General features: G+C 34.0%; 1 protein-coding gene across 1 annotated transcript in view; it reads left to right on the top strand.

Moving 5' to 3' along the window:
• The window catches only part of CFAP47 (cilia and flagella associated protein 47), a 222,767-nt gene that overhangs the window by 80,171 nt on the left and 128,118 nt on the right, over positions 1-14,478 (top strand). Inside the window, exons 28-31 of the mRNA XM_075538347.1 lie at positions 5,311-5,411; positions 9,956-10,187; positions 11,658-11,879; positions 14,124-14,205. Of these exons, the coding sequence (XP_075394462.1) occupies positions 5,311-5,411; positions 9,956-10,187; positions 11,658-11,879; positions 14,124-14,205 (637 nt within the window). The remainder of the gene's footprint in view (positions 1-5,310; positions 5,412-9,955; positions 10,188-11,657; positions 11,880-14,123; positions 14,206-14,478) is intronic.

Raw genomic sequence — 14,478 nt, forward strand, 5'->3', positions numbered from 1 at the left:
GTTCAAAACCACCAGTGTATCTGTGGGGGAAAAAAACTGGGCTTTCTACACCTGTAAACAGTGAGTCTTGGAAACCCACAGAGGGTCATTATGAGTCAGCATTGACTCAATGGCAGTAAGTTTGAATGCTAATGTAGTGGTAATGGTTTTCACGACGAAAATAATTATCAAAGGCCCAGTCCAGAAACTTTTTCTTCATCTTTTAATTCTCAAGTTTCTTCAGCACTATAAATGTAAATAAAGTATTGATCCCAAGCAGTAATAGTGATTAACTCTTTTTAAACCCTTCATATTTTGTTATTAATGGTTGCTGTTGAATTTGTTACAATTCATGGTCACTCCTATATGAACAGAGTAGGACTCTTTTATACAGTTTCAAAGTTATGATGACTTGGAAACATTAGCAGGCCTGTCTTCCACAGCACATCTGGGTGAGTTTGAACTGCCAACATTTGAGCTAGTGTTCAAGCACTTACCATGGCAACATTCGCCAAAATATAATTTGCAGCTCACCAACTTGTGGAACAATGGACTACTAACCACAAGGTCAGCGGTTCAAACTCACCAGCCTCTCTGTAGAAGAAAAACAAGACTCTATGCTGCGATAAAGACTTACAAATTCCCAGAAATCATACATAAGGTTGCTTTCAGTTGGATATGACTATTGCAGAGGGTCCGGTTTGAGTTTGCATTGTGGAGGTTCCTCAATGGCACAAAAAGTTTGTCCTCCAGTATTAACCAAGAGGTTGGCAGTTCAAGCCCATCTAGCAAAATGGTGTGGAAAACCCCCCAAATCTGATAACCTGTTTATGTAAAGATTGTGTTCAAGAAAACCCTGAGGGACAGTTCTACTCTGTAATGCACAGGATTGCCATAGATGGAATTGGCTAACCCATAACAGGTTTGTTTGGTTTGGGGTTTTGTCTTCTGAATCTAAAGAGATGTGTTACTATGAGCCACATTCTAGAGCTATACCCCTTCTTCTTTCTCTATCTATAAATTAAAATCATATTTAATAGAACTATACTTAACATGCAATGCCTAAGTACAGATAAGAGTAGAATTTTAGTTTAGGAACAAAAATATATAAATAATGTATTTCTCATGGCACTTGACATCTTGTTGACAGGCCATCACAGTTCTTCATATGCTAGTTGAAAGTGACAACATACTGTAATTACCAGGCCATTTATCGGAGAAGCTTCACAGGTTGATTTCTAAAATAATTTGGCAGACAAGCCTAAGAGTCTCTTATCTAAACTAATGATGTGGAAAAAGAAATGTGTGATGAGAGTGTTAAGTACTCAGCAGCTAATGACCAGGGAGATGAATGAGGAGACTTTCCACACTTTGTTTCATACATTATTGGTGGTCATCATGTCCTTAACTTTAAGCTTGTGGTTAGTAAAGATATTATATGCATTATTTTGCTTATTCTCTTATTACAGATAAAAAGTATTCTTATTTGTGTTATTTAAAAATTTTTATATCATTTTACCTTGTCTAGAATGGAATAGTGCCCTTCCAAGAATTTAGCAGTATGGAAAAGAATTACATGACTAAGTTAGAAACCAGAGAGAGGTCCATGCTGTGTGTGGTCCTCAATGGAAGGTAGCAAATTTATTAGGACAAAACTTCTGTATTTCCAATACTATACATTAGAAAAGTTGAATGTTGACTATTTCATTTTCTTCAATATAATATTTATATTCTTTTGATGCTTACAAGCATTATGATTGAATATAGTTTGAGCTGTTATGAATAATTATGCTATCCCTATTTTTAAGTCTTTCAGGGGGTCAGATTTCCATTTCTCTGGAGTAGCTACTTCAGTGTTAAGTTCCAGAGTCAGAGAAGTTGGTGATTTCTAAAGTGATTACACTGGTTTACATTCTCAATAGCAATGTATAAATGATCCAGTGTCTTCACTTCCTAGCAAATAATTCTTATCTGAATTTATTTTTAATTACAGTCATTGGGATGAATGTGAAGGGATATTTCATTGAACTTTTGATTTATGTTTTCCTAATTAATGATGTGAACATAATTGTATGGTCATTATTTGTAAGGGCCTTATCATAAAAATGAATTCCAAATATCGTGTCCTAGTCTGTAGATTATCTATTCACTTTACTGATCTTATCATTGGAAGTCCAAACTATTTTAATTTTGAGGAAACACAGATGATTATGTTTCTGTCTTTCAGTGTGTGGTATTGGTGTCATGTCTGAGAAAGCATTGCCTAAATTCTATGTTTTCTATTAAAAGATGTGTTTCTTCGGAAGAACTTAAAAGAATATTTTAATCTTTTTCAAAATAGGAAAAATATTTATATTAAACTAATTTATAATATTAAATTATATTATTGAATGTGATTAAAACAAATATGTGATATTAGGTGCCTCTAAATCGGATGTGCAGAATCATAGTGACTAGGTACGAAAGAGGGAAACAGAACCAGGTCCTGCATCATCCTCATCATCATTCTTATGTCTGAACTGATTGTTGCAGCCACTCTGGCAAATCATCCCAGTAAACAACGTCTTCTTTTTCCCCTGACTCTTTAATTTACCAAGCACAATGCCCTTCTCTGGAGCCTGGTCCCTTCTGAGAACGTGTCCACAACACATGAGACAAAGTCTTACCATCCTCGCTTTTGGGGAGTATTCTGGCTGCACTAGTTCTCACAGATTTGCTGGTTCTTCTTGTAGTCCCCTGTATATTAAATACTCTTCATCAATCTCATAGTTCATAGGCATAAATTGTTCTGTTTTCCATATTCATTGACCAGGCATTGAATATGAGGTATTTGAAATAGCATGCCTTGGGTTAGATACACCTTAATCTTCAAAGCGAAATCTTTGATTTTGAAGACTTTACAGTGATCTTTTGCAGCAGATTTCCCCATTGCAGTTCGTCATGGGGGTTGATTGTGGAGCCAAGGAAAGTAAAATCCCTGACATCTTCCTTATTTATCATTGTGTTGCATATTGATCCAGTTGTGAGGACTTTTATGTTGAGGTGTAATCTATATTGAAGGTTGCAGTCTTTGATCTTCAATAGAAAATTCTTTGTCTTCTTCACTTTATGCAAGCAACGTTGTGTCTTTGGCATATTTCAGGTTGTTACTAAACTTTCCTCCAGTACGGATGCCATATTCTTCACATAATCCAGGTTCTCACATGATTTGCTCACCTCAGATTAAGTAAATACATTGAAAGGAATAAATCCAAAAGTACGCATTTCCAGATCTTAAAACACTCATCTCCTTTGATCTGTTCCAATAACTACCTCTTGGTGTATGTACAGGACCCCCATGAACACGTTTTGCAATGTTATATATATTTTGAAGGAAACAAATGAAACCAAGAAAAAATTTGCATATGCAAGTGTGAAAGTTAGTACTGAACATAATAATCTGTTGCATATAATTAGGATTTATAGAAATGAATGATAAGGGTTGGAAATGGAATGTAATCTTCAGGATGTGCATTTTACTTAAAGTTTTAATAAATATAAACACTGAAAGAGATCCCCATGGAAAATATCATATGCAGAAATGAATTGGAAATAATTCAATTACAGGTGAAATATCTTTAAAGTCTTTGGCAGCTCATGATATTTCAGGTTTGACTTGGTCCATATTTGAAGTAATATGGATTATTACATGGGATTTATACATTTCACTTTTGCTGAAGTTAAATCACTGTGGTCAACTTGATTCTGACTCAAGGCGACTTTATTGGACCGATTAGAACTACCTCATAGGGTTTGCAAACTTATAAATCTTTATGGAAGCAGGATGCCACATCTTTCTCTTATGGAGTGAATAGTGGGTTCAAACTACCAACTGTTTGGCTTTCAGACCAGTGCTTTAACTTCCGTACCAAGGATAGGCCTACATTGGTCGGTGACCACAAAAAGGATAGAAATAATAATATGGAAGATAAATAATTCATGAATAAAACTACCTTGATATGTTAAAATACAAGCAAGGCTGAAATAATTAATATAGCACTTGTGTGTTCTAAAAATTTAGTTGTACAAGAACAGAGTTATCACATAGAGTTGAGGCCCAATATAATCTAAGATATTTTGTGAATGGAAAAAATAGTGATGCAATTTTACAGTGGTTTCTTAAGAATCCTTGGATGGTGGAGACGCTTAAGAAGGGTATCTATTAACTAAAAGCTTGACTGTTTGTCTACCTAGAGTTGCTTAAGAAGAAAGGTCTGACAATGTACTTGCAAATATCAGTCATTGAAAATACTAGAGAGAAAATGGTAGAGGGCATTTCTATCCCGGCACACAAGGGAAAGCAACTTGCTTGCTACCATTTGTTGTTGCCATTTTTGTATAGTGTTTCCTTGAGATAAAGTATACAAGTTATGGAAGCTAATAGTACTCGCTACTAACTGAAGACCTTTTGCAGCATTGCTATCTGTTCTCAGGCATCTGTAATAAAAGGAAAATAGAAAACAAGCGGTTATCTAAAATCGTTAGATCAATATATGAAAGATTTGCAGATTGTATAGTCAAAAGAGCTCTGTATGTTCTAAATGTTTGGGATCTGAAGAATAGGAATTTGAGAAAATATGACTGTTTAAATATTAGGGTTATAATTTTAGATTTCTTTTTGCTGATACTCCGACCAGATCTTCTTAAGTTAAAGCTCCCAAATATGGATTGGCCCTTCTTTGAGGCCTGAGTACCTCCTCCACAGTAGGGCCACCCAAGGCTAGATACCATTGGTCTTGGAGTCTATAGAAAAGGAATGTGAGGGAGTGGGGAAAGGGGAGGGAGGGGGAAAAAAAGAGGACCTGATGCAAGGGGCTTAAGTGGAGAGCAAATGCTTTGAGAATGATTGGGGCAGGGAATGTATGGATGTGCTTTATACAATTGATGTATGTATATGTATGGATTGTGGTAAGAGTTGTATGAGTCCCTAATAAAATGTAAAAAAAGAAAAGAGGAGAAAAAAAAGAAAAAAAAAGAAAAGGAATGTAAGGATGGATATATGAATGTAATTGCATGGATATGTATTTGTGAACTTGCCTGGATCTGTGTTGATGAAATGACACAATTACAAGCTGTGTTCTAGAGCAAACTGAAGTAACATTAAAAAAAACAGCATTCAAATAGATATAGTTGATGGTTACAAATATGTTTTAAAGAATAAACAATGAAAAATTAACCCATGTCCTAATGATTAAGTTTATTGATTAAAAAGTTCATTATGTGATAAACTTTTTAAATGTCGTATATACTGTATCTGGAAATTTTATTGACATGAGGTGTTTGCCCTTTTAGGTTTTCTCTACCAGTAACTGCAACAGCGGATAATTGCATTCTTACTACTTATCCATATATAGCATATCATCTTGACAGCCAAAAAATTATTATAAAGAGTGGTAAGTTACGTTCGAGAATTCTCTAACTATCATAGTATACAGTATTGTTATCTATGACTAACATCTAAAAATAAAGTATTTAGAATTGAATTAATGTATGTTTATTAAACATCTCTAAGTGCTAAGAGCTGTGCTTATCATTGAGAGTAGGATATGAAAATACATCATTTACAGAAGTAGACAATTTAGTGAAAGGCTCTAAAACACAGTTAATACCAAGAAGATGGATTTAAGGTCCCTTCTCACCTCTCTGATGAGTCATTCTGAGCAAGCTTCATAAGGTCTACTGCCTCTTCGACTTGTCATATTATTTATTTATTTTTGTTGGTAGTGGTTCTCCATGACTCTTATTTTCTTATCTCGTCCATGACTTTAATTACAATCCTTAGATTTTATCTCTGTCCTGTTCTCTTCTCCAGAGAATCAGGACTGCATATCCATCTATCTCCTGAACGAATTTGCTTGGAATCCCCTGGACACACAAACAAAAATATGATCCAAACTGAACTCCTTTACTGAAATATCCTTCTCCTATGTGCTAATTTTTATGATAGATGTATCTATCATCTAACTTTCTCTTGATAGCCAATCTAGAAACCTTAACACATTCCTTGACTGTCTTTTCGCTCACACTATACTTCTAGTCCACCAATTCCTGTCCTGTATGTCTCTTAAATCTCTCTCAAATTGATCCACTTCTCTCACTTTCTTGGTCACTTTCCACATTCAGGCTGCCATACTATCTTCCCAAGATGACTCCAAAGATTTCTCAACTGTCTTCTGCCTCTATTGGGTTCCTTCCTTTCCCAATCTATCCTTAAACCACTTACATCAGAAGGATTTTTCCAAATAAAAAAATACAATATTTTCATTCCAAGGCATAAAATATGAGGGAACATCAGAATGTTTGTGGAAAATTCTAATGAAAAGATGAGATTTTTCCAAAAATTCTTTCAAGTTTCCTAATATGTTCATGAAATCTCACTGCTACTAAAATTAAGTCTATAAATCTCACGTGACATCACCCAGAATTTTTCCTTTATCCTCACCCTGCCCTCCATGCCAAGCCACGATGAACTTCTTGGAGCTCTTTCAGACATTTTAATCTTGCTAATTACCCTATTCGTGACTGGGTAGTCCAATTCTCTACTTATCTTACAGGGAATTCTTGCTCCTCAGTGCAGAGATTCTGTGTTCCTTCAACGCAGTCTCAGAACTGTGAAAATTCGCTTTCATGGCCTTTACCACAGTGAAATGCAATCTACCTGTTATCTAGATTTCGTTATAGTTGCTGACATTGCTCAGGTTTGTAAAAGCAGGAGTTATCCAAGTGTCATACCTTTTCATACAAGTGTCTGCACTACCTAGCACAATAAATGTACTTAATGAATATAGAATGGATTTCCTGAATTTTGAACCAATTAGGAGGGCATCTCTTAGCCATACATGCCCATTTCCCAGACTTTTATCATAAATGTAGAGAACAATTCTGTTGACAATATGTGAGACATATATGAAGGATAAATATATGAGGGACCTTCAAAAGGTTCATGGAAAAATGGAATTAAAAGAAAATGGAACTTTCTCACAATTTTTGAAGCAGCCTCATTATTGGCACTGTTGTTATAAAAATTATTATTGCTTTATTTATGTTTTATCATTTTTCATAATATGCTTCAAGAAAATAATGAGAAATTTCAGTCCAATAAAATATTCTTCTTTATTATGAAAATCGAATTAAGTCTTTGTTTTTAGATGATCTTTAGAGCAAGAAATCTATGGTTAAAAATAATGCATCTATTTGAAGAAATATTTTAAAGAAAGCCACCATGAATATAAATATTCTGATACATTTAGAAATCAGTATAACAGATATTTCGTGCTTTTCAGATGTACAGTGTTCCACTAAATGCCTTACATCATTATTTCATTTAGTTTCCCCATCAAATGAGCTAAACCTACTATATAGTTTAAGAAACTGAGCCACATCATTTGAGATTCTGACTCTGGAAACCCGAGCCAAGATTATAAAGGTTTGAAACCACTGTGCTCCAGAGTATGATTTGCTCAATAAAAGTGAAATTATAATTTATATTAAGTAGTAACCACCATAGGCTACTATAGTTAATAAGATATGATTCACATGCTAAATAAAGAAACTTACATGTGCCACTGACCTCCACTGAAAGGTATATATTTTAAGCCTACTAGCCGCTGTTTCTCATTTAACAATAAGTTAAAAGCAAATTGTCCAAAGCATCTATGCCAAATCATTCTTTGAGTGGATTCCCTATAGTCCAATTCTATGAGGTCTAAAGTGGCCCAGTATTCTAGGGATTTGAACAGCCTACTGGACAAAGATTGTCTGGCAAATTCTGAATGGCTTTGTACTGAAAGAGTAGAACTTTTATGTATTCCAGCAAATTTATATATGTTATTTCTTTTTAATTTTTACAATAAATTCAAGAGCTCAAAACTCTGGCTTCATGTAATGAATGAAAAAATAAGTTACAGATAACTTGTGTAACTCCCTTAAGCTTTAATTGCTAAGAAGTAATGATGGCAAGTTTTCAAATCAGAGTTTTTTTCTAATTTCACAGAGGCCATGAACATATTTATGAATATTTTTCTTTTGATAACCAGTCTTTGGTCACATCTGGCTTTTCTTGGTCAGCGCTGTCTGTGGTTGGGTTTGGAGTCCCACTGTGGCAAACTCTAGTGTATATTCAACAACTTTAACAATACTAGAGATTAACAGCTTTTCAAAGTTACATTCGTTCATAACCAAACAGTGGTTTCGTATCAGAAGATTATTGGAAATTAATTAATTTTGTGACTCCTTTTTTGTATTTGATTTTAAAAGCTACCTCTGTAAGGTCACTGTGAGTTGACATCAACTCGATGGCAGTATAAGAGTAATAAAATAACTCCAAATGTATTATCTACTTTAGATTAGGAAAAATTTGAATATTGCTCATTTTTCAATTATTTGAATATATTACAGCCATCTCATTAAATAAAATTCTGTTAAGAAAGCCATATGTCATTATGTTTTTTTCTTATTTAAGATCTCTGATTTTATAATGGCCATTTAGGTCTTTCAATTTTACCTTTGCAACTCACATGTGTATTTAAAAAAACTACATTCAGAATAAAGACTATGATAATTAATTCCTGACTTACTATAATGTATTTTTTGTAGATAAGGAAGGGCTTTTTGTGAAGAGTAGAAGCAATATTCTAATTCCTTCTGCATCAAGTAAAGTTACTAGTAAAGTAAATGATTCTGAGCCTACAAGGAGAAAATTCTTTATTGGTAGGTGGCAAATATATAGTAAACCTTCCCACACTCAGTCCATAATCTAGTCTGCTGAATATCGTTTATTTTTTAAATGTTGATTTTTTACCAGTAACAAAACACTTATAAAGAAGACCATGAATTTGTCCTTTGTCTTAAGTGGGTCATCTTTGGGAGCCCTCTTCAGTAATCTAGAGCTGAGGTTCTCTAATGTTCCCAGTCCATGGATCCATTAGGGTCCTTTTAACTTCACACCAGGACAAAGGAAGTAACATAAATCAGTGTGCTGAGTACGTGGTTCCATCCAAAAAATATAATTGTAGTAGTTCACATGTAGCAGTGGCGTTTATCTTCAATGGTAAGTATCCTGTCAGAGGCCTTTGAATTTAATTTGACTTAAGGGCCTCTCTGTAAGGAGTCCTGGTGGCATAGTGGTTACAATTGTGCTGCGGTCTGCAGTTCAAAACCACCACTCACTCTGAGGGTTGCTGTGAGTCAGCGCTAATTTGGTGGCAGCAAGCTTTGAGTTTTTGGAACAGCCTTGTGCAGTGCAGAGTTAGGGGTTTTAACTAGATTCCACAGTATCTCTTTTAGAAAGAGGGAACAGAGATAAATATCAGTTTATATTTTCAAGGACTGTTCAAAAAATAATTTTTCAGAATATAAGTAATTTTGACATTTTTTCCTTGTTATTGAATGGACCAAACCACTGTTGTGAACTTTGCAGTGAGTTTGTACTTGTACCATTAAATAGGCAGCTCTTTTTGAGGAAAGAAAAAATGTTGAAATTATTTTCAGTAGCTCTCAGTGCTTTGTGTTTTTCTTGACGTTCTTTGTGTTCTGATGGGATTATTTCTTATGACTAGTAAATCATTTTAAAGCTGAAGCCAATGTTAAATTTTTATTACATTTTAATTGAAGTTTAATACAGGGAGCTTCAAGATATTTGAATATGTAATTTTAAATAAAATGCTCCATTTTGTGCAGCGTTTTCAAATACTGTTTTGGAAAGGAGAAATGTAACTATTTTTAATGAAATGTATCTCTTTTAAAAGCATTTCTCTTGGATAGTTGAAAATAAACGTTTTTTTAAATTTATTTCATTAAATTGATTCAGTTTATTCTTTTAGATCATAGGATAATTAACACAAGGGGATTTCTTTGTGTACATATAAATTGCAATTGTTGACAGAATATTTTACTTTGTAGTCCAGTAAATAACCTTTATCAAAAAATTGAATTTTAGGAATGGAAGTATCATATGAACATTTGAAATTTGACAAAATTCAAACATTAAGAAGACGAGATGATGGGACCGTAATTAAAGAGAAGAGAACCAAACAATTCTTTTTTCCTGAAGAAGGAACAAAAGCATTTAAGTTCTTCCAAAACGTTGTGAACGCCACTGAGATCTGGTTCAGTCTCTTTGGATGGTCCCACGGGCCCCACACTCTTTCCATCCCACAGACTATTAGAAGGTGATGGCTACTACCCCCGCCCCCACATTCCTTGTGTGATATCATACAACCTATTGACTTGTGATCATTGTAACCAAAATTCTATATTAAATATTTTATTCTAAGCTGATAATTTATGGGGGAATTGTTAAAAGTATAAAAGAGATACACATATTTTTTAGTATGCAGGTATTTTTTAGTTCTTCACATTTCTGATATTTTTGGAGAAGCACTGTATGTTTCTGGCCTCATCTATGAGATGAAAAGGAGTAAAGTATTGAAACATTTGGCAACTACATGTCTACATGAATATCATATCAGCCCTATAGTCAAATCGGCCATGCCATCAGGGAGCAGGGAGGACTCATTTTATTTTGTCACTAAAACCTCCTTACTTGTACATTTATCCTACCTTTTTCTTGTGCAATTGCATTGGCTATATCCAATCAGTTAATTCTGTTGTTAATTTAAATAAGAATGTTGGCCCCTTCCTTGTTCACCTGCTCCACAAACAAAAAGTCCTAGTAATCAGTTCACTTAAAGATGGCAGGTCTCCTCCGTGTCGTTGGGTCGATATGAGTTAGAATTGACTGGACAGCACAGAGCAACAATAAAGTTACAGTGTCATTGATGTGCTGTGTGCTCAACAATGTCCTACCACTTTTCTCGACACTGAGGTATAATTTGATGGCACTATAAAAAAGCATTCTGATCTCTGTTGTTCGAAAGACAATTTAGAATGTTTACATCTGTATTCCAGTGGGAGCTAAGTTGACCTGGATTTTTCTGTATGTCATTTTTTCCCAGTTTTTATTTAATAGAATGTTAGTTTTCTAGAATAAATAAAATATTTCATTTTTGTCTATGTTATGGAAAAATAAAGTATCTGAAAATGAATATATCATCAATTATCTACATCCAAGATATTTTTAGAATAGTTTATTCCAACTTTTCAGTTTTCTACTTTGGTGTTCTGAAAATTTTGCTTATTTTGGGTATACATTAATCATTTATATTCATTTTGAGTAAAATGATTGATCGCTTCTCGGCCTGTTGGCTAAGATCAAGTGTTGAGTAAAATAATTGAGCATTTTTAATTTTTAAACATTTTTAAGTATTATTAAAATAATTAGTCCCCAGTTGTAATTAGGAGTTTCATGATTTTGATTCCCTTTTATGGATCCTTGTCTCATTTATAATCTTAAGTTCACATTTGCCCCATTCAAAAGCTAATCATTCAAACATGACTGTTATAATATTAGATAAGCTGTACACTCAAAATAAGATACTGGAAAGCTCTGAGACTATTTAAAAGTTCTCATTTTAACTAACAGATGGTAGTTGAATAAAGTTCATTTGGGAACGTCATAGTTAATTGGATTTAAAAAGAATTTTATTTAATCCCTAATGTACTTTTCTGATTCAAAATAGAAAATTATAAAAAAGTTTTTAATATTGAAGGATTTTGTGTGTTTGTATTTTGTCCCATAGGGATGTTTTTAAAATACAAGTGTACTCATCCAATAAGTACCACAAAAAAATTAGCAAGCAACACGACTTCTCCAAACGTAATAAAACCATATATGATGTGCTGCTCCACTTGAGTGGAAAACTGCCACCTGGAGTTAATTTAAGCCAGTCTTTACCTATGGATAACCCGGAACGATTGATGCAGCTTCATTTGCAGCATGCTGCACTTCTCAATTACCTTACGTAAGAACATTGGATGTACTAAATTATACACTTTTAATTCTTACAGTTTTCACTTAGCTTATCTTTTAAAGCTTCATACCTTTCCATTATGATATTTTATGGAATTACGTCTAAGAATGACACTGTCTCAAAGTAGATATCACGGAGTTGATTCTGCAGGATAAGGCTTAACTTGGGGAAGGAGAAATTTTTTTAAATAAAATAGACATAGGCTTAAAATCTACCTTTTTTCTGCTTTGGGAACCTTACCTATGAAAATTACTTACCCTGTTGAAGCTCTGATTTCAATATTCCTAAAAGTATGGATGATAATTTCTAAACTTAATTTGTTGATGAAAGAATCAGAAATAATGAAATGTGCATTCTGAGACCTAAAGGGGATGTTATTATTAAAAACCTGAAATCATGGCATAATATGAATTTCATATGCTAGGATATTCCCTTACATTTTTTTCAATATAGCAACATTGACTTGTGACATTATCATCACTGAGCGAGAAAGTGTGTATCTAAAAATCTGTTCTATTAGAAATTAAGATCTTGTTGAAATGCCAGTATATATCAATTATGATACTATGTTAATTGCATACAATGAGATGTTCCTTAAGTTTTAGAATTTAAAAATGGAAAGTGCATAATATTTCTTGGACTTTTAACACTTTCTACTTCTGACCTTTCATGGTTGATTTAATTAGGTAAACTACATTTTGTAAGATTTGCTTTGGCTAAAATCTTTGGAAGCAGATGGCCAGGCCTTTTCCTCGAGGCACTTCTGGTTTTATTTGAGCTGTGAATCTTTTGTCTAATAGACCAAATGTTTCATTATTTGTGCTATCCAGGAACTCCTTCTTAAGAAGCTACTACAGTAGATGGACCACTCTTGATCGTTGTCCTTAAGCTCTCAGTAGCATTTGAGAGAATTGGATTATTTCCCTCTGAAATCCTGTCGTGACTTCCTATCTCTCTGAGCTGTCTGCCTTTATTTCACTTTCCCAGATGCTGCTCCAACTTAATGGAAACATTATCTCATTGCACTCTTGAATGGGCCTGAGGTTCTGGTAAAGAGAGGTGTTACATTAAAATCAGTTTTTATTTAATTCTCCAGTACTAAAATTATAAGAAAACTCGGGAATAATGTAGATATTGACAGAACATGTATGGAGATCAAAAAGAAAGGGATAATGTTTCATTGAAAAAGAAAGGAATTGTACATAGTCTGTATGATTTCAGCCATTAGCTTGGCTGGTCCAGGGACAATGATGTTTACGGCTTCCAAACCCGCAATTGTTCCTTTATTCAATTCTCTCTGGTAACCTTTCAAGGCTTGAGCGCTCAGGATTATATTGGCTTGTGTTTTCTTTTTCTTTCCCCACTCCTTTTGAGCCACAGGGTGACTCCATGGGTAAGCGTTCCATACGGAGTTCTTCTCGGTCATTTGGGTGGTGAACTCTGTTGTTTGATCACAAAACACATTACACCTGACTACCAAAATCGCCCACTAGAAAACGGTCGAAACCTACCTTCAAGAAAATGGCTTTGATATGGATAGACAAGCATATGAATAGTTTGAATAAGATTTTTAAAGGGAAATTGAGAGTAGATGAAGTCTGTCTGTGTATATGGCATGGTAGGTTAAACATTGGGAAGCTAATAGATCAGCAGGGTTCAAAATCAGCAGCTGCTCCTTGGGAGGAAGATGAGGCTGTCTGCTGTAAAAATATACAGCCTCAAAAACCAAAAGAAGCAGTTCTCTTCCCTAGAGGTTCACAATGAGTTGGACTCAACTGATGGCAGTAGACATATCTATTTATAAACTGTCTTAAATATGTCAACATATTCCATGATATTAATATCTATAAATATATGCTGTTTAAGCTCAGCTACAAATTTGCATAATGAAAGAAACAAAATACTTTGGATAATCTCATTGGAAAAGTAAATATTTGAGGCTTTCCATATTCAGATTTACGTCATAATAGACCAAATGAAGATTTTATGAGGACTTCAAAAAGTGTAGAGGAAAATCCCATTATATTTCAATTCTGTTTTTCCACAAACTTTTAGGGCCCTTTCTGTGACTAATGGTATTCTAAAAGAAATCTCATATGCACATTTCATTAATAGAGGAGATTTTTTTCATTTTAATTATGTACCTTAAATTCAAAAAATAAAATTCATTAACTCAAATGTAGATAATTTGTGTATTATGAATATACTATCATAATTAGACTTTTTAAATTTTAGGGCACATGGAGCATATATTTCTCATATATTGCCAGAATTTCTGTTTGAACCAGAAGATTATAAGACTTGGATTGAAATTACAGTAAGTGAATATTATTTGTAGAGAAAAATCTGCACAATTATTAAATTTATTGAAACATTTTTGTCTTAAGTTTTAGGGGAGAGTAGAAATCAAGGATCCCTAGTAGCATAATGGTTACATGTTGAGCTGCTAACCTCATGGTCCACAGTTTGAAACCACCAGCCCCTCTGTGGGAGAAAGAGGAGGCTTTTTACTCCTAGCCAGGGGCCTGCTTTTTGGTGCTATACTGAGTTTACATAGCCCAATCCAAAAAGTAGGACTCTGTCTGAGCCA

The sequence above is a fragment of the Tenrec ecaudatus genome, chromosome X (assembly GCF_050624435.1).
Source record: "Tenrec ecaudatus isolate mTenEca1 chromosome X, mTenEca1.hap1, whole genome shotgun sequence".
Taxonomy (NCBI): domain Eukaryota; kingdom Metazoa; phylum Chordata; class Mammalia; order Afrosoricida; family Tenrecidae; genus Tenrec; species Tenrec ecaudatus.